The following is a 24,531-nucleotide window of genomic DNA, read 5'->3' on the forward strand; positions in this document are numbered from 1 at the left end:
TGTGTGTTCCTGTATGTGGAAGACAACCTCTGATACCATTTCTCATACTTTTTTCTCCTCAAATTTTTTTTGTGGAGTGAGAGAAAAGACAAAGTCTCATACTGTCCTAGAACTTACCAAGTAGGGTAGACCGTGTTACTTTAGGCCCCAGTGATCCACTGTCTCCACCTCCCCGTTGGAATAATAAGCCAATGCCACCTTTCCTGGAGATTTTGTATGGATCGTGGGGTTTGAACTCCAGTCCACAGCACCCAGACTTTTTTATTGTACTTGCAAGGCAAGCATTTCATCTGCTGAGCCATCTCCGTAGCCTAGTAATCAGGTTTTTAAAGTAGTATTTTAAATTGGTCCTTTTCTTTTCAGACAGTATGGCTTTTTTTCATATTTGCGAGAGCTGTTTGATGCACCTGATCCTGTGATGAGTTACCTTTGCTGCCAGTATCATATTCATGAAGTTCCTGTGGGAACTGAAAGAACCCGAGAAAGAATTGAACGGGTAAGAAAGTAAAGATGTAGAAACTCTCTTTTTATTTAACAGTTGTAGTAGGACATAAAACTGGGACTATTACCTAATATTTTATAACAGAAGTGATGGAGTTACCCAAAACAAATTAATAAATACTTTTATTTTTTAGAAGAATTAAGTAAAGTTAAAACTTGGAAAGCCTGAATGCTCTTAGCTTATTCTGCCTTACTTGATGTGTATATGATGATTTAATCTTTAAAAATATTGCACTCTAGATCATATTATCTTTCAAGTGTACAGTAGAATGGTAGACTGGGATATAGGTCTATTCTGGTAAGCTTTCACTTTCTTAAAGCTTTTATTTAAGACTGTCTCAATAAACAAATGGCCACTTTTCATAGGATTATTTTCTTAGCAAATAAATCCTTAAAGTTTTTTGTAAGCAAGGACAGAACAAATCTCTCTTAGAACAGGCTTTTCTTTTTATTGTGAGAGGTTTGTTGTTGTTGTTTGTTTTGTTTTTGTTTTATGAGACAGAATGTCATGTTGGCAGGCTTTCCTTAAATTACTGTGTAGCTAAGTCTGGTCTTGAATTCCTTAATCTTCTTTCTCAGCCTCCCAAATGCTGGGATTACAGTTGTGCACCACCATGCCCAGCTTAGACTGTTTGTTTTTCAAACATAAAGTTTATGATTTTATACTGTGTGTGAACTAAGACTCAATTACAGGCCTACCTGTAGTTCTCTTCATTTTCCTCCTTTATGTTGTTTCCAGAACATTTATCACATTTTAGAGATATTGGTTAGGTAGTGTTATTTTAAGTCTGGTATATTGGTCTTCTAGAATTCTCCTGGTTTATGTTCTTTATTTTTTTAGTCCTTTAAAGCATGTATCATAGTTTTTAATTAGAATGTTCATGTACTTTTTGTTATAGGTAATACAAGAAACTCGATTAAAACAAATTTATACAGCAGAAGAAAAATATGTGTTAAAAACTTCTTTCTATTCAAATAAAGTTATTTCTAGTAACACATCCCTGAAAGTAGCACAGTTCCTCACCGTCACTGTGGATCTAGAGCAAAGAAGACACTTGGAAGAACAACTGAAGGTTGGTTCACTGCATATAGTTACTAAATTATTGGCTGGGTTTTAATGCTTTAGAACTTGAAAAGTTTGTGTTAACAATTTGCATATCCCATAGGAAATTAATAGAAAATTGGAAGTAGTGGAGTCAGGATTGGTGGCCTTGCGTGACACAAACAAGCATCTTGAGCTCAAAGACAATGAGCTGAGACTGAAGAAGAAGGAGCTTCTTGAAAGAAAAACCAAAAAAAGACAACTGGAGCAGAAAATCAGCTCTAAGCTTGGAAGGTATCTTGTAGCTTTGGGTGGGGAGTTTAACGAAACACGGCGTGCGTGCCTACTGGTTCAATCCTGTAAGGTCAGCGACAGTTCATAGTAATTTCTAAAGTTTTAATGTTAATGCTCAAATTACAGTTGTGGTCCATAGGGCAATGGCAGTCAGACCAAAGTGTTTTCTTTTCAATCCTTTGACCCATTTAATGCCTGTGAATATAAATGTTCAGAATACAGTTAGAAATTATATTGGTACAGGAAAATGGCAGTTGTAGGTTCTTTCCTAGGGCCTGTGACATCTCCAGCCATGGGTAATTGACTAGGGTTATGATACCAGATGTGAAATACGGCCTATTGAGTGGGCCTTAAGTCCAAGTAGAAAGCTATTGGTTAACCCCAAGATGAAAGTGCTACTGTTGCACTGTTGAGGATATTTTGCTGGCCTGCTAAACATGCCAACATAGACTGAGGGCATTTCACCAGACCCACCATAGATAAAGAGCTACAAGCAGTCAATGGCTGTTGAGAGATGGGGAATCAGTTTTCTCTGGGGAAGAGCTTCCTGATAGGTTATCTAATCCAAGTGGTCAGCCTTGAATACATGTACATATGAAAACCACTAAATGAACTCTCATACACAGAGAGACATGATAATAAATCGTGAATTTGAGAGGGAGGGGGCATAGAGTAGTTGGGAGTGAGGGAGGGAGGAATGTAGAAATGATGTGAATGCAGTTGTCATACTAATTTCTCAGAAAATAAATTTAGATTCAAAGAAATGGGAAAGTAAAAAATACATTTTTAAAGAGGAAAACAAAGTATGTTAGGACATTTTTCTTGGTTTTTAAACTTTTTTTTTTTCAGCAAATAGCTTTTCTGGGTTTTTTTTTTCAATTTTTGGCCTTGTTTATCACCTTTAATCCTTCATTTTAATCCTATTTTTATTTTATTTTATTATTTTTTTTAATTTTGCAATATAATTCAGTTCTACATATCAGCCACAGATTCCCTTGTTCTCCCCCCTCCCGCCCCCCTCACCTTCCCCCAGCCCACCCCCCATTCCCATCTCCTCCAGGGCAAAGCCTCCCCCGCGGACTGAGATCAACCTGGTAGACTCAGTCCAGGCAAGTCCAGTCCCCTCCTCCCAGTTCAAGCCAAGCGATCCTGCATAGGCCCCAGGTTTCAAACAGCCGACTCATGCAATGAGCACAGGACCCGGTCCCACTGCCTGGATGCCTCCCAAACAGATCAAGCCAATCAACTGTCTCACCCATTCAGAGGGCCTGATCCCGTTGGGGACCCCTCAGCCATTGGTTCATAGTTCATGTGTTTCCATTCATTTGGCTATTTGTCCCTGTGCTTTATCCAACCTTGGTCTCAACAATTCTCGCTCATATAAACCCTCCTCATTCTTGCTAATTGGACTCCCAGAGCTCCACCCGGGGCCTAGCCATGGATCTCTGCATCCAGATCCCTCAGTAGTTGGATGAGGTTTCTAGCACGACAATTAGGGTGTTTGGCCATCCCATCACCAGAGTAGGTCAGTTCGGGCTGTATCTCGACCATTGCCAGCAGTCTGTTGTGGGGGTATCTTTGTGGATTTCTGTGGGCCTCTCTAGCACTTTGCGTCTTCCTATTCTCATGTGGTCTTCATTTACCATGGTCTCCTATTCCTTGTTCTCCCTCTCTGTTCTTGATCCAGCTGGGATCTCCCGCTCCCCCAAGCTCTCTTTCCCTCGACCCTCGCCCTTCATTACCCCTACTCATGTCCAGGCTGTTCATGTAGATCTCTTCCATTTCTCTGTCATTGGGCGATCCCCGTGTCTTTCTTGGGGTCCTGTTTTCCAGGTAGCCTCCCTGGTGATGTGAGTTTAATCCTATTTTCAATTGTTGATAAACCATTTAAGCTTTACTGTTGGATCTATTGCTGAAAACTTTTCTTTTGAAAAATCTAATCATTTTTGCAACACAATGACAGCAAAAATGACATTTTGCCAGTTACCAGCCAAAATGTTTTATTCATGTTCTTTCTACATTTTGTACTTCTGGGGTAATGGTTGGACTTTTTATGTAGTTCATCCAAAATACTATTGCAAAAACCTTTTTTTATTTTTATTTTTTAAAAATTTCTTGCTGGCCTCCAACCTTGTGCTTCCTAAGACCAGCTTTCATAATTATTCAGAATCTTGTTTTTCTCTGCAGCAACTCTTCCTTGTACACCATCCCCTGTTCTTGATGGTTCTTGTTTATTACTACTTCTGCCCTTTTTTGAGCCCCTTGGAGTCACCATGGTTTAGTGGAAAGACCATGGACACCAAGTTGGTGTTAAACTTACCCTACCACTTAATATCCATAATCTTAGGTGATTTACTTTTCAAACCTTTGTTTCTTAATTTATAAAATTATTTTAATGATAATTTTAGGACTCTTACATGGGGGCAAGGTTTAGCGCATGTAGCTCAGGCTGGCCTCACACTTGCTGTGTAGCAGAGTGTGACCTTAAACTTGTGATTTTCCTGCCTTTGCCTCATCACCACTCCTGATTAATGCTGCTACAGGGATTGGGTCCAAGTCTTTATGCTTTGTTGGGCAAGCACTCCACCAGTGGAGCTACATTCCCAACCCTGGGTTGATTTTTCTTCTGTTTTTACCTATGGATCAGCTCTACCTGCTTAAGGATTGTGTTTCATGAACAATGTGGTAACAGCTTATATTAATAAATAAATTCTGGGCCAGATATTATGCTATGTTATGTGTTTTTTCTCCAAAATTCAGCGGGAGGAAATTTTATCATCTTCAGTTTATAGATGAAAAAGCTTAAGCTCCTTATCAAGTTCTCCTTATCAATGAATAAGAAAGGGGCAATTCAAGCTCCGTTTCTGCCTCCATAGCCTACATCAGCACCATTCCTGACACTAGACTGTGCTAGTCATAGAACTATACAATATGTTTTGATCCTGAGTGATTTGCATTAAGAGATGCTTAATCTAGGAGCTAACATTTATACTTTTGCTTATTATTACTATATAACTCCGAAAGCTTCAGGGGACTTAAGGCTTTGGACTTGATCCTGTGTTTAGCTCTGATCTCTCCATCTTTATGTGTGTCTGTCGTACAGTATAAGGCTGATGGAACAAGATACTTGCAATCTGGAAGAGGAAGAGCGAAAAGCAAGTACCAAAATCAAAGAAATAAATGTTCAGAAAGCAAAACTTGTTACTGAATTAACAAGCCTAGTCAAGGTAAGACAGCTTCTTAATTTTGACATTTTAAAAAAAAAATATTGCTAGATACTAAAATTTAGTAATTTTTACAGGATTTTGTGGGAAATCATCTCTTAAGTGTTTTTCTGTTTTAGTAATAATAAGCAAGAGATTTTTATGATTAGTTTCAGCTTGTTTAAGTTTTAATGCTTACAGAGAATTTTAAAAGTTACTTATTAAGCTAAATTATTTTCTTCCAGATGACTTAAATATATAGGAAATTACCTTTTTTAAGTAGTTTTATATGAACTATTTGATGGAGATGTCAGTCAATCACAGTAGGAAGATGTTAATTTTTCATGATTCATAATTTAGTTTTGAAAAAAAACTGGCATTTTTCATAGTTGTAAAGCTTAGGCAACATAAAAAGAAAATTCTTATGGGTTGTTTGCTCGTAGATTTGCACTTCTTTGCATATACAGAAAGTGGATTTGATTCTTCAGAATACTACAGTGATCTCTGAGAAGAACAAATTAGAAGCAGATTACATGGCATCATCTTCACAGCTGCGTGTCACAGAGGTAATAAATGTTGGTCTTTGTTGGTTTTTTTTTTTTTTTGAGTCCATCCTCAAACCAGTTTGAAGTATACATCACATACTATCATTTGTAATGTGCAGTTGTTGTATCCTATATGATTTAAATTTTAGAGGCCAGTAAGTGCTTGCCACATAATGGCACTGACCGAAGTTCAATCTCCAGAACCCAGGAAAGGTAGGAGAGAGCTGACTCCACAGAGTTATTAGTGTGTATACCTGTGCTCTCAGACATAATAATAATCATTATTAATAAAATAAAATACATTTTGTTAATAAGGGAGCAGTACTTGAAATGTGTAAGAGTGGATGGATTATCACAACAGTTTAACCTTAACTTTAATATTTGGCAGTGGAGTAATAAAATTGTTAAGAAGTAGGGAATACACAAACTTAATTCTAAAGATATAGCATCAAGGAGATGGTGACAGTTATTTTTCATTTTCGTTTTTGTTTTTGTTGTTACTTAGTTTTTTAATGTCCAAATTCCTTTCTCAAAAATAGGACAACTTGTGCAGTGACAGAACTGAACTTTGAGGAATCCCTGTCGATGTCCTACAGTCCTGTTCTGATACTAACCACATACAGTTAGCATCACATTGGACAGTTTATAAGGAATACTTCTGTAGACCACTCTTTCTTAATTCACTGGCTATAAATTCAAGGAACCTAGACCATCTGTACCTGTGACCATCTGCTACAAAACCCTGGTTTTCTATGGCCCCTTTGTGGTGGGTAATGCACTAGAAGAGCACAGAACTCTGAACAACACTTTTATCATAATGAGACATACAGAACAACATCTGAGAGGGTCCTGAGAGGAGTCTCAGTGCCCTGCTCATGAGGAGTTGTAGTGTGTCACTGTCCCGATGATTCCTTGTGCTTACCAGCCAGGATGCTGCACCACGCTGCAGGATTTCTGTTGAGTTTCTATTACATGGGCATAGTTGCATCATTAGCCAGGTGATTGTACTCAGTCTCCAGACCTCCTGTTTTAAATTTGAGAAGTCATGGTAAATGCTGATGTCATATGGTTCAAAACTCTCTAACTATAAGGTTAGTCTTTCTGACATTGCCCACTAACATCCTGAGTTTACTCCCTTAAAATATACTCAGGTGTGATCCAAGGAATTCTTGAATAAAAAATGATCTCTTGACACTCATTTTCAAAGACTAATCACATTCTTCATTTCCACCTGAGAACTCCAGAATACAATGGGGCAACACAAGTCAGTAGGAATGTCAAAACTAGCCTGATGTTATCGAGAACCCCCAAATCAAACTGCCACTGGGCACTCTTCTCTAAAGAGATGAGGCCCCTTTAACCATGGAAAGCTCAGCTGTCTTTGGTGGTATTGTGTTCCCCAAAATATTGTGTACCTTAATAAACTTATCTGGGGTCAGAGAACAGAAAAGCCACAAGATACTTAGGCTAGAAAATGTTAGCACACACCTTTAATCCTAGCATTCCAGAGACAGAAATCCCTGTGGATCTCTGTGAGTTCAAGGCTGCATTGGAAGCAGCCAGGCATGGTGACTCACGCCTTTAATCCCAGAAAGCAGCCTTTAATCCCAGGGAGTGGTGGTAGAAAGCAGAAAGGTTTATAAGGTGTGAGGACCAGAAACTAGAAGCATTTGGCCTGGTTAAGCACTTGGCTGGTTAAGCATTCAGGCTTCTAGCAACAGTTCAGCTGAGAGCCATTGGGATGAGGACACAGAAGCTTCCAGTTTGAGGAAACAGGACCAGCTGAGAAGTTGGCCAGGTGAGGTTAGCTGTGGCTTGTTCTATCTCTCTGACCTTCCAGCATTCACCCCAATAACTGGCCTCAGGTTTGATTTTATTAATAAGAACTTTTAAGATTCATGCTACAGCTGTCTAGTATGAAAAGAGCCGAAACTGAGAGAGACTGTTCAGACTAGAGAATAGTCTAATAATACTGGCATTGTCTAGACTTAAGAATCTCAAACTTCTTTGAAGAACTTACTGAAAAGAGTAAAAGCTATGTCATAAAGGGACAGTGATACATATACTAACTGTGTAGTTGTGAGTCTGAAAAAGAAAGATAGAAATAAAATGGCATATTGCTTGCTGTTTGTTGTTTTAGATACCAATATTATTATATCAGTTGATGCTTTAGGACAGGGAAATAAGGAGTGTTTCAGTATTATTCATTGTCAAAAGCCAACAGATAAACTTTCTTCCAAGAAGCTAAGAAGGTATGAATATCATGTAAAGTATTTGCACAAAGATAGTCATGTACAAAGAAGAGGTGTTAAGAGTTGGGGCAGTAGAACTTAAGAGTAAATGTTTTGTGTATAAATACATGGGCTATAAAAATTACTGCTGCAAAATGCAGGTGGAATTATGGCCAGGTGGATGCATGACTATAGTCCTAGTAGCACTTGAGAGGCTGAGGCAGCAGGATCATTTGAGCTTCAGAGTTTGAGGTCAGCATAGGCAACATGGACCCCCATCTCAAATAAATAGCCAAATATAAATCAGGTTCTTAAATATGAATGTCTATAATTTCTCTACTAAAATTTTTTTTTTTTTTTAGGTAAATTCTAACATCTACAGAATGTGAAACATACATATAAAAGAAAAATGTTTCAGAAAGGGTAAAAATAGAAGAATCATGGCTATGGTTATCTTTTTAGAGTGATTAAAAATATAACATTAAATTTATAATGTTTATGCAGCTCTGCAGATTTCCTAACAGTCATTGATTGACTAGTACACTGAAACTTCTGATCTTCTGTAGATTCATGAAATCTGTTAAATGAGTGGGAGACTAAAGTCTTACCTCTATCTTATTAGGAAGTTCTTGGCATCTTACATATGTTACTAAGTAAAGTAGAAGAGGGATGTATATCGTCTTTCCACTTTATAGGAAATGGTCAAGGGAGTGTGGTAAAGCCCTTTGGGGATAGGCCAGTACCTTTCCTACTTGTTCATGGGTTCGGAGATGAGCTTAATCTTTGTTTGTTTTAGTTGTTAGGTTTTTTCCCTACTTTGAAATAACCTACAAATAAAATTAATTTTTCTTCAAGACAAACAAAAGTGAAATGAAACAAATATATCTAACTTTGTTTTGAGTTAGCAGCATAGCCTCACAGAGAAAAATTATTCCAAAATAATTTGATTCCAAACACGAAAAGAATTTCATAGAGAATCTTAACCTGTTTTCAGTAATTAAGCTGCTAATACCTGAGATGTTCTTCTTGTACAAGTGAAGAAATAAATGATGCCATTAGGATTTTTAGCCTAAAAGAAAATAGCTTCAGTGTAAAATAAGGATGTTAAATAATAAAAACTTTAAAGACATTGAGTTAGAAATAACCAGAATAACTTCATAATATATTTTCTCTAAATGGGGCTGGGAGAGGTGGGTAGACAAGCCTAGCATGGTGTTACATGGCTTTATTGCCTGCACTCAGGAGGCTGGTCAAGAGGATAAGTTTGAGGACACCCTATACTGCACAGTGGACTCTTGTTTCAGAAAGAAAAAAAAAAAAATCACCCTCCCCTAAAGAAAATAAAACATTTCCTCTTTCCATCTGCATGGCCTCAAAGTACTGTTTTGTACTGAAGTGGCTCATTGGATAAAATAGTCGATTCCGAGTCTAGAAAAAGAAATGTGTGTGTAAATAAGCGTAGGTAAACCTTGGTTTTTGTCATGCATGACAGCAAAACAAACAATCCCAGATGACGACCCTGTGAACCTAAATGAAGACTTTTTTTTTTGGAGCCTTTCCTGGAACTCGCTCTGTAGCCCAGGCTGGCATTGAACTCACAGACATCCATCCGCCTTGCTCTGCCTCCTGAGTGCTGGGATTAAAGGCGTGTGCCACCACTGCCCGGCATGAAGACTCTTAAGTGGCCATAGATGATGGGATAGTTGACTGTATCAGGAATGTCTAAATCGACATTTAGAATGATTCTCTAAAAATCTTATTAGATTAGAGGATATTTAGAAAAGCCAGTTCATTATTTTGAATAATTCTAGAGAAGTGAGCATTTGTCCTACTTTTTTTAAATAGGGGGGGTTGGCGGTAGAATGAGAGGTCGTCTTGCTGTTTTTTTCTTGGCTAGCCTGAAACTCACTATGGCTGGCCTTGAACTTATAGAGATTCACCTGTTTCTGCCTCCCAAGTGCTGGTAATTAAAGGGGTGTGCCACTATGCCCATTATTATTTGTGTGTGTACATACATGTCTGAGTGTGTCTGCAACTTTTGTGCAGGTGCCTGCAGAGGCCACAAGAGGGTCTTGGCTCCCCAGGAGCTAGAGTTACAGAGTTGTGATCCTCTGCAAGAGCATTATGTGCTCTTAACTGCTGAGTCATCTCTCTAGCCCTATCATCATACATTTGTTAGACCCCAAAGTTTAGGGTCTCGAGTGGGCGCCCCAAGAACCCAGACTCCGGTCCAGTTGATGCAACAGCACGAAGTTTATTGAAGAAGCGATGGGTACTTTTAAAGGAAAAACCCACAAAAGCCATAAGATTACAATTCCCATACAGTATTGTTTCACAAGATCATGGTCTGGTCACAGAGTGGGTACAGTCAGGTCCGCATGTACATTCTTCCCGAAACCTCAAGGGGGGTATCAGAGTGGGAGTGGAGTTTACACAAAGGTCACAGTGGTCCTTCCTGGAACACCTGCGACTATCCCAGTCACAGTTGAGCACATCTCTTAACAGAAATCTTTTTACATTGTTACATTGTTACAGGGGTGGTTGAGTAGTGGCTGAGTCAGGTTGCTCTTGGAACTAGCTTTCTTTTTAGTTCCTTATTCTCCTGGGGCTTGGGGATGTAAGCCTGAAGGGTTAGGGTCTTTCACATTTAATATGTGAACTGTTTATTATCAGGAATATAGAAATAAATAGGATCTTTATAGACATATTCTTGCTGATGAATGAAGAAGAAATGATAGTTAGAGATGTGTGTCCTGATGACATATTACCACTTATGAAATGACACTGGGAAATAATCAAATTTCTCTCTGTATAAGCTTCTATCTAGAACAAGGTATTGTGATCTCAGAACTATTGGCATTTGGATCAGGTAATTCTTTCTGTAAGAGACTTACTATCCTGTGCATTAGCAGCTCCACTGATAGCTCTACCTAAAAAGAATGAATAGTAACACACACACAGTCATTCACTCACTCACTCACTCACCAGTAGTGGCAATTAAAATTTTTAAAGGCATTGCCACATACACGCTAGCAGGCAAAACCACCTCTAATATAGAACCTCCAGTTTGCTTTTTTTTGAGACAGGGTCTCGTGTAGATCAGGCTGACCTCAGACTTACAGAGGTCACCTGCCTCTGCTTTTTGCTGGCTGGCATCATCAGGGTACATCACCAAACCTGGCAAGAAATGGGTTGTGTGGATGGCTCATTGGGTAAAGTGATTGCTTTACAAGCATGAGAACCTGAGTTTAGAATCTGTGTAAAATGCCAAGCACAGCAACATGTCTGTAACACCAGAGACAGGTGGATCACTTAATAAATAAACACTGTTGCAGTTTTATGTATCCCTCACTTGCAAATGTTTGTTCTCAGAAGCGCTTCCCATTTCAGATTCAGATTTTGGAGATTTGTATTATATATAATGAAATGCCTTAGGGATGGATCAAAGGCAGAACACAGTTGCATGATATTTTATGTACACATCATACACACAGCGTGAAGCTAAGGTGATACCTGTCTGCTGCAGCTATGTCTTGACTTGGGCTTACCATGGATGAAGGGAGGGACTTTGCACTCTTTGCCTCATGACAGTGTTTCTGAATAGGAACTCAGATCTTCAGATAGGGATGCTCCAGCTATACTACCAGATTCCGTTTAAGACAAAGGAAGGTCGAAACTCATAAGCTTGTGTATTAAACAGTCAGTTTAGGGCTACGATTTTTAAATCTCAAATTTGCTATGAAAATTTCAAGTTAACATTTAAGAAAAATATCTAATGATTTTCATATTTTCAAATATGTGTTTTGTCTACTATCTATGGCATAATTAGCAATCAATTAGATTGGATCTGGGTATATAGGCGTGGTTATAATCCCTTCACTGAAAAACTGAAGAAATACATTAATTTATAGCCAGTGTTTTACTAATGGCATGATACTTAGAACTTAAATTTAATTCTGTTCATATAAGAAGTAGCTTTTATTTTGTTTGAATCTTTATTTACTGAACTGTTAAGTAGAACAGGGAAGTCAGTGGATAATACTTTTTTCCACAAGAGGGCCTTCCAGGAGAAGGTTTCCTAGTTTAGTATCTGTCAGGTATTTCTGTACAACTTTCCTAACAATTTAACTTTCCATAGAAAGAATTTCAGAGAGTAGGTAATAATCATTTCTTAAGATACATACTTAAAGTAATTTAAGATGTTTGGTAAATTTTGGAATTGTTTTGTGTCTTAAACAGATAGATTATTTTCTATACTCAGTTAACTATCTAAGGCTAGAGTTGAAGCAGGAATCCAAATAGTCTTTGATTAACTTGGCTTTACAGCTCTATATTATATAAATGTATATTCTTTTTTTTTTTTCTGTTCCACCAACAAAGATCAACAAGAATTGTGCTTTAAAGCAATCAGGGGCTTCTTTCTTACTCAACTACCATAGAGCTTATACTGTCTTTGGCTACTTCCTCACTTCCCCATATCTTTTGTTATTTTTTAATCAATTTTTTGAAAATTTTATACATGAATGCACTACATTTATATCATTTCTACTCCCTCTCCAGTTCTTTTAGTATTTCCCCAGTTCCTTCTCAACTTCATGACCTCTTTTTTATAATTATAATTGTTACATACATATATACACATATCTGTGTGCATATGGTAGTATGTGTGTGTACATACAACCTACTGAGTCTAACTAGTGATGCTCATATGTACATACATTTAGGGCTGATCACTTCAGATTGGACAGCCTATAAAAGGTCTTGTCCTTCAGCAGCCATTGATTGCTTGTAGTTCTTCATCTAGGTGTGGGGCCTTGTGCATTTTCCCTGTCCCCTTTGGTGTATCCAGTGGTGTGATCAGTGTGCAGGTCTTATATAGACATCCATGTTTTTGAGATTTCATGGCTATAGCATCTGCTCATATCTCAGTATCTTGCAGTAGGCATCTCAGTCCTTTGTCTCTAAAAATATTTCCACTCATCTTCCATGATGTTCCTTGAGCCTTAGGTGTGTGGGGCGGGTAGGGGGTTGTATTATAGATGTACTAATTGGGTCTGTGTACCCCCTTATTCACTTATTCTTTACATTTTAACAAATTGTAGATCTCTGTAGTAGCAGTCTCCATCTGCTACAGAAGAATCTTTGATGAAGGATAAGAGCTACACTAGAATACAGTTAGAAGTTACAGGTTTAGGAAAATGACAATAGTAGTTTATCCTCTAGGGTCTGTGACCTCTCCAGCTATGGGCAGTTGGCTAGGTTAACAGTACCAGCCATGAGTTTCCTCATATTGAGCAGGCTTAAAGTCCTGTCAGATGGCTGTTGTTATAAAATTCCGTCATCACACCGTAGAGGATATTTTGCCCAGCTGATGTGCTTCACATGGTTAGCAGCTGGGTAGAACTTTTGAGTACTTTTCTCCCTTGGCAGCATGCATAGCACCTTCTCATACTGTGAGAGCTAATCTTCAGAGGGGAGGCTTCTAGAATTCTTTCAAGTCCTGTGTCTAAAGTGTACAGTATCTTCATAGTATTTTACCTTAAGTTCTGAGAAGCAGCCAAAGACAATTACAATTGCTTGTGTTGTTTTAAGGATCTCTTAGACACCCCCACCCCAACAACTCAGAGGCATTGGGAGCTGCGGTGTGTCACGCAGTATACCCTTTTGTCCAGTCAACTCCACCCACAAATGTTCATTGCAATGAGTCGTTGGTCTGGTTCAAGGCCTCTGTCCTCTAGCATACTGTCGTCAATGGTCTCTCACTGAAACTCCTCTGAGGGCTGTGCCATTGCCCAGAATCTGACTGGTCAGCCACCTGAGACCATGCTGGTGTCCAGGGGCCAAGCTGCTGCTGGGTCCATACAGATCTGGGTGGCCTGTGTTGCACAGATGGTGACATCTGGGCCCAAGCTGCTGCCGAGGGCCATGTCTGGGTCTGTGATCCTGCTGCAACTGGTGTCTGTGTAAATGTCCATGGCCCGTATTACCACAAAGGGTCATGGGAACCATGCGTGTTGAAATCCGAGGTCTATGCTGAGTCAGCCCTCCCCTTCACTGACCCTGGGATGGCTGGCCCCTGCCCCTCATGAACACTGCAGCAGGAGAGCTGGCTCCATACCCCCACCCCACCCCTGCACTCAAAGGAGATGGCCTCACCCCTCACCATAGGCATGGGAGAGCTTGCCCTGTTGGCATGGGCGTAGGAGAGCTAGCTCCGCCCCTCACTTGAGGGGGCTGGCTCAGTGGCCAAGACTGACCAGGTCAGCTACCACCCAAACCCACATCCTGGGCCTTGGGTGGGCCCATCCTAACATCTATCCCATCTATGATCTACTGGAGCACATGAAGGGACTGGTCCTACAGAATGATATCCACAGGATCTCTATGACTCAGGGCAACAGCAGGATGCTCAGATTTTAAATTAGCTTTAGCAAAACAAAACAAAAACTTAAAATCTACATTTGGAGCTACTTATTCAGATAAGTTTTTTTGTTTAGTTTCTTTCCCCAGAAGATGAAAAATGAATGAAATCATCCTTATTCAGCTCAACTTTCATGTTTATAATCTATTAAATGGCATTCTTAGTTAGCAGCTCCCTTGTGTATCCAGAATGTATTGTAAAATATGTTTGCATATATACTTTATATATATTTGTATACATATGCCTAACTATGTGCTTCCTTGTCAAGATGGCTAAGTTCAAAATAGTGGCATTGAAAACATGTTATAAAAATGACAAGAAAATGAACAGAGACTTTGTCACGAGGTACTGTCACAAACAAATATGTATAGAAAGGCTTTTCTCTGATAAAAATTGTTAGGCAAATGCCACCAAACAGAAGGAAACTGTTAAATGAGGTTTTGGCCCTTCTCATTCTAGAGCTTCAGCTAATCAGCTCAGTGATATTTCGTTCCTACAATATCCTAATACTTCATTTTAGCAAAGTCCAGAGGAACAGGAAACAGGAATAGAAGTCATTAGGAATGTTGAGTTCTACCCAGCTGTCCCTTGTTTTACATTGCTTAAGTACAATGGCCCTTAGAGAGTAAAGTAGGGCAGCTGGGAATCTTTGATATTTTGTTCATTTCTCTCAGGCTAAAGGAATTTATTCAAAGAAACTATAGTAATAAGTAATTGGATAAAGGCTTGCTTTTATTTCAGTTCAATTCAATATATAACCTTTTACTTTTTGTAGTATTATCTCTCTTTCGTTTGCTTGTTGTCAAACTGGTGAACATGTCACCCATCCAAGTCCCTCAGATATTAATCAGATAGACTTGAGATATGGCTAGGTCACCAACCCCCTACTTTTGAGTGTGTGTTTTTTAATGAGTCTAGTTTGAAACTTAGTACAGAGTAAGATAAACGTATTTTCTCTATTAGAAACCTTCTCATCCCTAGTTCTATAGCCTTAGGCAAGTTCACAGTGCCTCTCAGCCACATCTAAAAGATAACACATTTCCTAAGATTATAATGGGTATTGAATGGACTGATCTGTGGAACAGTAGTTTTGGTAATACTTGGTCGAGAAGTGACATTAGATAGACTATGCATCCTCCTCGTCACACATGAAACTTGAAAGTCTAGCCCTTGTCCACCTTGATAAGACTAAATTTTTATATACTTAGATTCCTCTCCTCCAACCATATTAGGTTACTTACTAACAAGAATGTCTTTGAGGCTTCCATGCCTATATATTCATAATCTTCTATCCTTAAAATTTCTTTACTAACTGGTTCTTAGTAATATTTCCCCATTAAAACTGTGCACTTGGGGGGCTAGAGAGATGGCTCAGCAATTAAGAGCACTGGCTACTCTTCCAGAGGACAAGGGTTCAGTTCCCAGCACCCACATGGCAGCTCACAACTGTCTGTAACTCCAGTTCCAGGAGATCTGACACCTTTACACCAGTGCTCATAAAATAAAGTTAAATAAATTAAAAAAGAAAAAAAACCTGTGCACTTGGCACAGTTCAGCATTCTGACCTTTCTACATCTATTTCCTGCTTACATACTCTGTCCACACTATTGTCACTGAAAAGCATTTATTATAATAAAAGGAATATTTGCTGTATAGGATGAGCATGGTACCTCATACCTGTAACTGCAGCACTTGTGAGGTAGAAGCAGAAAAATGAGGAGTCTAACACTAACCTTGACTACATAGTAAGTTTGAGGTGAGCCTGGACTATATGAAACCCTATCTCCAGGGTAGCAGTTTCTTTTTTCCCCCTTTTGATTTTTAAAATTATTTATTTTGTTTGCTTGTTTGTTTTTGAGATTATATTATAATTACAACATTGCCCCCTTCCCCTTCCTCCCTCTAAACTCCTATATATCCGCCCCACTCTCCTTCAGATTCATGGCCTCTCTTTTTCATCAGTTGTTACTGCATATGTGTGTGTGTGTGTGTGTGTGTGTGTGTGTGTGTGTGTGTGTGTGTATTTCCAAATATAATCTATTGAGTCCATATAATGTTACCTATATGTATGTTGGGGGCTGACTATTTGGCATTGGAGAACCAATTTGTGTGCTCTTCTCTTGGAGAGGGCCACCTCTTCTGCTCGCAACTTTACTCAATTGCCTGTAGTTTTGTTGTAGGGCTGAGGCCTCGTGGACTTTAACTTACGTTTGAGAGTTCATGTTGGTGAGATTTTACAGGTTGAGTTTCCAATGTTAGTAGGAGACATACAGCAGAGTGGGTAGGGTTTCTTACAGGCAAACATGAATATGAATTGTGATAGTCTCTAAATCTGTGAGCTTGAATGGTTTTTTAGTTTTTTAAAAAATAATTTTACCTTTTTTGTGATACCCTTTTATTTTTATTTTTTATAAAGAGTTTTAACGTCATTAGAAAATATATAAGAAAAATAACTAAGCTAGCAAAATAGAACTGGATCTGATATCATTTCAATTATAACACTGAGATATGGGAGTAAACAAAAGGTTGATTGTGGTAATCGTTATGTGGTGAGGCTCGGGGCAATTGATTATTATCTTTTCTTCTTTTGAATATGTTTGATTTTTAATCTAAAACTATTAATACCATTAGGATGCTTTTTATTGTATAATTTCCCTTGTATCTTAATATTTTTTTCAATCTTCTATTTATTCTTCGTGTCTTTCACATCATGTATCTCGACCCATTCATTCCCTGTCCCTTTGCATCTACCCTCTGCCCTTGCAACCTCCTCCCCAAAATAATATAAAATAAAATTTAAGAGAAAAAGAAACAGAAAAATCTTGTTAACGAAGCTGCAGTGTGACACAGTGAGTCACACAGCAAACCCCTCCATCCATATGTCTCTGTATTCAAGTGTTCATTGCAAAGGGCCATGGTCTGGTTTGAGGCCTCTGGTTTCTGCTACATCATTGATACTGGGCCCTCACTGGAACTGCTTTTGGTTATCCTGTTGTTGCCCTGTGTTGTGGAGATCCTGCAGCTTTGGGTCTGCAGGATTGGCCCTTTCACATGCGCCAGCAGATCATAAATGGAATGGAATTTGGGGTGGGCCAACTCATAACCCTGGTTCTGGGTCTAGATAGTTGCAGGGTTGGTCAACCTGCAAGCTCTCCCCTGTCTTCACACCTGGGTGAGCTCTCCATTGTTGTTCAACTGCTTTCACATCCTCAGACTCGGCTCTCCCATACCTACACCTTTAGGGCCAGCTCTACTAAGTTGCCCAGTGGAGGTGTAGGGGCCACTGTCCCAAGTATTGCAGCTAGTGACAGGCAGGGCCAGCTCTGGCACAGGTGGTGGAGTTTAGGGAGCAGTATCTCTCTCCTGCATATGAGGGGTGGACCAGATCTCCCATGCTCACATTCTCAGGGGTGGTTTACCCATTGACTAGGGTCAGCTCTACTCTGCTGCCCAGGGGAGGTGCAGGGTCCACTTTCTCAAGTGCTGCAGCTGGTAAGGGGGAGAGCACCACCACATGACAGATGAGGCAGGTGTGGCGTGGCCAGCTATCCCACTCTGACACCCACAGGGCTAGCTCACCCATGCCTCTGCCAGCAAGGTCAGCTCTACTATGCTGCCCAGGCAAGGAGCCGGGCCCGCTTTCCTGAGTGCTGCCGCCAGTAAGGGAGAGGGTCAGTAGGCAGTGAGGGGTGAGGAGTAAGGTGGAGGACATCCCTTCCCCTCCCACACCATTACAGAACAGATGAGTAATGGGGACAGCTCTCCCACACTCACAGCTTTGGGGCTGGCTCACCCACAACTCTGCCAACAGGGTTGGTTCTATTGTGCTATCCAGGTGAGGTGCAGGGCCTGCTCTCCCGAATGTTACAGCTGGTAATTTTATCTTTCTTCATATATGTATTTAAGGGTTGGGCTATGTGCACATGGAGCCCAGAGTATCCCTAGAGCTGGAGTTACAGGCAGTTGTGAGCCATCTCTCCAGCCTCTTTTTTAGCGTATTACTGTCTAGTGTTGTGGGAAATAAAAGATACAGTGTCTGAGATTGGGACTACGTGATTATAATCCCTTTGCTTGGAAAGTGGAAGGATCAGGACTTCAAGGCCAGTCTTGGCAACATAGCCAGTTTGAAGCCAGCCTGGTCTACATGAGACCTTACTTCAGTAGCCCCACCTCCCTAAAATGGAAAAAGGAAAAAGAAAAGAAAAAGCAGGGAAAGGAAAGAAAATTTAGATGAGAAGCACCTATGCAAGGGCCTGACACACAAACACTCAGTGGATACTGCCTGTTTCTGTTGTGATGTTAGTTCTGTGGGTCTTTCTCCATACTCACCTTGCGGTACTTAGTACAGATTGTAATGTGGGCATCTCACAGATCTTGCTGATTATTTGGTGGGGAAATTAATTAAGTACATAAACAAATGATAAATAGATAAAACATACTTGAAAAGTTATCAAAAGTAATTTAAAAGTTTACATTTGAATGTTGTGTTTTGTTATGTGAAGTCTATGTATGATAATATTTCATTGAAATTAAACATTCAGAAAAAGATAAATTGAGAATTCTTGTATATTAGAGAAATACTGGCTCTGATATATTTTAAAGTTTAATTTAAAATTTTATCGTCATAATAAAAGGCTAATGTACCTTTAGATTCAAAAGGTCATGATTCAGATAATGTGGCTATCATAATCAGAATTCAGCAGTTTATTGGATGTGTGATTGTTTATACAACAAACCTCTGATTTAGTAATATTTTGAAATATTTATTATTTTTTTAACAGCAACAGTTCATTGAATTGGATGATAATAGACAGAGATTGTTACAGAAGTGCAAGGAACTTATGAAGAGAGCTAGGCAAGTATGTAACCTGAGTGCAGACCAAGCCGTTCCCCAAGAGTTTCAGACAGTAAGTATAAAAATATATAATGCTGCAGTTGCCATAACACAGTATTTTTAAGTTTAAGATAGCCTACTCTAGGCATAGTAACAGGACATGAAAAACATGAAGTGTTATTTAAAAATACACTTTTTCCCATTCTTACACTGATTATCATATACATAAAGTAACTTTGCTCAACTTACTCCCTCTCAGATTTAGTCACCAGTCTGTGCTTAGTATTAAAATTCTTAAAATATGGGAATTTTCTTAAAATTACAGCATAGCATTCATTTTTACTACTAAAGTAGATCTTTCCCCCTTGACCATATTTGAGAGGTATATTTGGCAGCGTGAACTATCCATGGAAAGTAGTTATTTGTACTTGACAAACAGTAAGCAGGAGTAATATTTAGAAAAACAAAGACAAAAATCACGGTGTTTCCCTAGAAGTCCTGGTGTTTAATTGGGGCTCATCAGATACTGACTCTTCATGGCTAGTACTTTCTTTCAGTTATATGCTGATGGGTCAGAGTCCAACTAAGCAGTGCCGCCTTTTAGTTCACACTCCACCATTCATTCTGTCCCTGTGTTCCTAGGCTTTATCTGACATTGGAGCCTTTTCTATGTACCTACTCAGACTAGTATCAAAAAAGTTACAAATGTAGTTTTAAGTAGTATTTATGTACTTTTTAAAATCTTAAATGTATCAACTTTCATAGATGATGAAATGTCTACCTAGCATAGAAAAAGACTACTATAGATTGTAGTTGTCAGGTCCTGGAAGGTTTTGTTTTATACTATCAGACACAGAAACGATCATGGATTTGATTGTACCAAATATGGGTACAGAGTAAGAATTCAACAGAAACTTATAAAACTAGTTGAGAAGTTCGTTTTTAAAGATTATTGTAGAACTTTATTATAGAATTATTATAGACATATTATAGATATAGAACACATCTAAAATATGTTTTGTTTTAATAAAATTGGTGTGATATCTGTACTATAAGTTATAATTTTTATGTGCTGGGTATGGTGGCAGTTGCCTGTAATCCCAGCACTTGGGAGATGGAGGCAGGAGGATCCCAAGTTTAGGGTCTACTTGGGCTACATATAGAACTAAACTCTTGGCTCAGCTGTGCCTCCCTACAAGTTATACTGTCTTAAAAGAATGAAATTAGAAAAGAATATATTTGTTAAAGTATATTGATTGGCTGCTATGACCAACTATTAAATAGGACAGACATGCTTCTGAAACTTGAACTCTGGTCTAGAGGATAGAAAAAAACATCAAAAAAATAGGTAAGTTCAGGTGGCCAGAGAGACGGAGGGAAAGTAAAGGCGGTGGATAAAGTAGCAAGGATAGGCCGGTGCTTAAAAATGGTTCCTTGGAGATGATGGTGTTTGAGATAAATGCTGGATGAAGAGAAGAAATCAGTCAAATGGGGGTGTGAAGCAAAGTCTACCAAGCAGAGAAAACAGATCATACAAAGCCACTGAGGTGCAAATGTATTTATTTGGTATGTGTTAGCACAGAAGGAATCTTGGTGGGATTAAAAATTACGTTCCTCAACTGGGCGTGGTAGCACACACCTTTAATCCCAGCACTGGAGAGACAGAAGCAGGTGATCTGTAAGTTCAAGACCAGCCTGGTCTACAAAGAGTTCCAGGACAGCCAGGGCTGCTATATAGAGAAACCCTGTCTTGGGGAAAAAAAAAAAAAAAAGAAAGAAAAAATAATAATAATAATTACATTCCAGCCCTGCAGTGGTGGCACATGCCTTTAATCCTAAAATTTGGGAAGTAGAGGCAGGCAGATCTCTTGAGTTTGAGGACACCCAGAGATACACAGAAGAGACTTTGTTTGAAAAAACAAAAACAAGAAATTACATTCCAAGCAGAGAGGAAGGCACTAGCCAGATTAGTATGGCCTTATAAAGTGTACAAGAGAGTTTGGACATTTTTTTCTCCCTTTAGTTTTAGTGTTAGAGATTAGGCAAGTACTCTACCACTAATCTATATCCCCAGCCCTGGCTTCCATTCTCTTTGAGATAGAACCCACTGGAGGATTTTTAACACAAGAATGGCATTATTAAGTTCAGTTTATAGGTGATTACTTTTTAGCTGCTCTATAAAGAATAGATCTATAAGAAAGGAAACAAGAAAACCACTTTGAGCGTTATTATTTTGACCAAGGAAAAGATTAAGGTAGAAGCACAAAGGGACAGAGGATATGAGAGAGGTAAGAAAGAACTCCTAAATGTTTGCCTGGACAAACTGTGAAGCTCTTTACTGATGAGAAGTTGATTTGCTTACAATGGTGGGGGAGGTGGATGAGGTAGAATGTACATTTCACTATCATAAATTTGGTATGCCTGTTAAGAGTCTGGTGAAGATGCCACCAAGTAAGTGTTGGAACCTAAGTTCACACCTCAACAGACAAGTCAAAGATGTAGCACATGTACATAACAAATACCTGGAGGCTTTTGGAGAGACTGGACTATGTTCTAAAAGGTTAAAAAAAGATACAAAGTAAAGCTACCTGATTAATTATATAACTCATCAGAATCTTTTTTTAGGGCTTCAGATTCATTACAAACCTTTTACTGTAAGGGCTCTGCAGGTTGTGCTAGGCAAAACAGTGTACTGCATGCCTCTCCTTGAAGGAAAGTGTCTATCCTAATGAGTCTCTGTGGCATAGATTCAGAAGATAGTCTGGATGAAATTCTGTCTCAGTGATTGATCTAAGGATGCTTTTGTAGGTCTTCATAAGTACAGTATAAAGTTCTAACTTCTTGCTCTCTTTCAATGCCCCACATATTCTGGACCCATTCTACCAATTCAGCAAGTACCCACCATTCCAAATGGACACAGCTCCTCACCCCCCATGGTATGCAGTACTCATTCTTTTTTCCAAATCGTTTCCTCCTTTTTGCATTGCTTTTCCCTAGCCATTGCTTTGAGACCCAGAGATCAATTATAGGCCTTTGAATTCTTTTAATTTTCATGTAGCATGAACTGACACTTCATTATTTTAAATTCCAAAGCCTATATAATATGTACTGCTTATTTTAGACTCAACATCAATACATTGCCTTAAGGTACTATCCACATGTATACATTTTGTTTTCTTTTAAAGTGTAAGCTTTTTAAAGGCAAAATACCCTGTTTAAGATTCCTTTGTATTGCTGTGTGCTAGCATGCTATTAATCAGAGAGTAGATATGTAGCAAATTACTTTCTTTTAACTATACTAATAAAAATTTTCACTATTCCATTTTTAACGATAGACTTTTTTTTTTCCTTTAGGCTTTTCAAGATCTTCCAAACACATTGGATGAAATTGATGCATTATTAACTGAAGAAAGATCAAGAGCTTCCTGCTTCACAGGACTGAATCCGACAGTATGCCTCTTTCTCTGTTTTCGTCCAGCAGCTCTCACACTGCTGCCTTCCCCAGTGCACACATGCACATGTGCACGCACTCACGCACGCACGGGGACACACACACACACACACACACACACACACACACACAGCTCTCTCCAGTACTTGCCTCCCACACTGTACTGTAGCTCTGGGTAATAATAAGCTAGACAGCAGGAACAATGCCTTAAATGCCAGATTCTGAATCTATTAGAATTTTAAATAGAGTCTTCCTAAGGAACACAGTGTTCTGTGCCTTTTCTTTATAAAAAGAATAGTTGAGTTGACTTGAAATACAGCAGTGTGTATTTTTTTTAAGGATTAAAAAGTAGCACTTTCAGTGCGCAATAGCATAAATTAATTGCATACAAACAATGCAATGCAATTGACATTTTAGCTGATAGCTTAATTGATGCAAATTTTTATATAATTTTATCCTTTGATAGATTTTTCTCAAAGAACTTTTTTTTTTCTACCAGGTGGTTGAGGAATACACAAAAAGAGAGATAGAAATACAGCAACTAACTGAAGAACTAAAGGGGAAGAAGGTTGAACTAGATGAATACAGGGAAAACATTTCACAGGTAATTTTTATCCTTTTTCTTATATGTTTACCATTAATGGGATGAGTGTATGAATTATATGAAATAAATCTTATGCTCCTAAGAGAAAAGGTATTTTCATGACCAGATTGGCTCTGTTATAAAATTTGTTTTATGTCAGAATGGATAGTAGTGCTTTCAGTTTATGATTTTGTCTTTTATTTGTAGGTGAAAGAAAGGTGGCTGAACCCCTTAAAGGAGCTAGTGGAAAAAATCAATGAGAAGTTCAGCAACTTTTTTAGTTCCATGCAGTGTGCTGGTGAAGTTGATCTTCATACAGAAAATGAGGTAATTGCATTGGGGATGTATTTTATGACCAGTAATTTTAATTATGTGAAAAGGGTACATGTAAACTTACTTATTTTGCAATTATACATGAAATTTTTGCTTACTGAAAAATTGTGAAAAGGAAGGAATAGAACTGTGGCTGGATTGGTGTCTCATTCTCTCCACTGGAAGACTGTCCATCTATGGATTTCTAACATTAGGTTTGCTTGGTTTGGGGGTGGGGATGGTGTTTTGTTAAGTGGCTAATTTAGCCTTTTTCTATTTTTAGCAAGTCTGAATAATGATTATTCAGCTGTGTTGAATGAGTGCGATGCTTTGTAAATCTACACTGCTCAACTTACGAGCCATAAACAAACTAGCAAACACAACTGAAATATAGTTTATATCAATGAGGTTGAGTTTGGTTTTTTGTTTTGTTTTGCTTTGGTGTGTGTGTGGTAGTGGTAGTGGTGTTTTCTGATGTTTTTGAGTTAGGGTCTCATAGCCTAGGCTGGCCTAGAACTTGCTACGTAGCCAAAGATGACATTGAATTCTCCTGAACCTCTTGCCTCTACCTCCCAATTAAGATGATAGGCTTCTACTACCATGCTCAGTTTCCTTGGTTTCTTTTTTTAATCACAAATTTAGAAGATAATAGGAAATATGGTAATTTCTTGAACTATAACTTTATGTATTGCTATTTTGGATAAAACATTTTCCTTTAAGAAAATTATGTGAAGAAGGGCTGGAGGTGTAGTGAAATGATTGTGTATGCTCAGCTGCATGAGGCCCTGGGTTCATTCACTGGCACTCTAAGCAAGTGAGGAAAGGAAGAAGAAATAACTGATTTTTTTTTTTTTTTTTTTTTTTTTTTTTTTGAGAATAACTGGGAAGGTGGCATGAATGGAAAGGAATATAAATGAAGAAAGGTTGGCCATCTCAGTACAAAGTTGATCTCAGTACAAAATTTTTGCTGGTGCACTGGGGTCATTTTTGTGTTCTCATTTTACGTGTGTCAAAATGTTTCCAAGGTGAAATTTCTTTTAAATAAAAGTCAAGTTAATAAAGAATATTTTCATATCTTTAAAATTTTGCATTTTAGCAAGTGTGGAAGTTTTCA

The 24,531-nt window shown here is 38.6% G+C and overlaps 1 protein-coding gene across 2 annotated transcripts in view; it reads left to right on the top strand.

The window, feature by feature from the left end:
• Smc5 (structural maintenance of chromosomes 5) overlaps window positions 1–24,531 on the top strand; it is a 72,780-nt gene that overhangs the window by 41,833 nt on the left and 6,416 nt on the right. The window contains exons 13-22 of one of the 2 annotated variants that reach the window (XM_059259668.1): window positions 364–496; window positions 1,401–1,574; window positions 1,668–1,837; window positions 4,941–5,064; window positions 5,484–5,606; window positions 19,019–19,144; window positions 21,963–22,007; window positions 22,426–22,521; window positions 23,022–23,126; window positions 23,313–23,432. In XM_059259668.1, coding sequence (XP_059115651.1) covers window positions 364–496; window positions 1,401–1,574; window positions 1,668–1,837; window positions 4,941–5,064; window positions 5,484–5,606; window positions 19,019–19,144; window positions 21,963–22,007; window positions 22,426–22,521; window positions 23,022–23,126; window positions 23,313–23,432 — 1,216 coding nt within the window. The remainder of the gene's footprint in view (window positions 1–363; window positions 497–1,400; window positions 1,575–1,667; window positions 1,838–4,940; window positions 5,065–5,483; window positions 5,607–19,018; window positions 19,145–21,962; window positions 22,008–22,425; window positions 22,522–23,021; window positions 23,127–23,312; window positions 23,433–24,531) is intronic. The other variant, XM_059259676.1, reaches the window with a different exon arrangement.

This window comes from Peromyscus eremicus, chromosome 1 (genome assembly GCF_949786415.1).
Source record: "Peromyscus eremicus chromosome 1, PerEre_H2_v1, whole genome shotgun sequence".
Lineage (NCBI taxonomy): Eukaryota > Metazoa > Chordata > Mammalia > Rodentia > Cricetidae > Peromyscus > Peromyscus eremicus.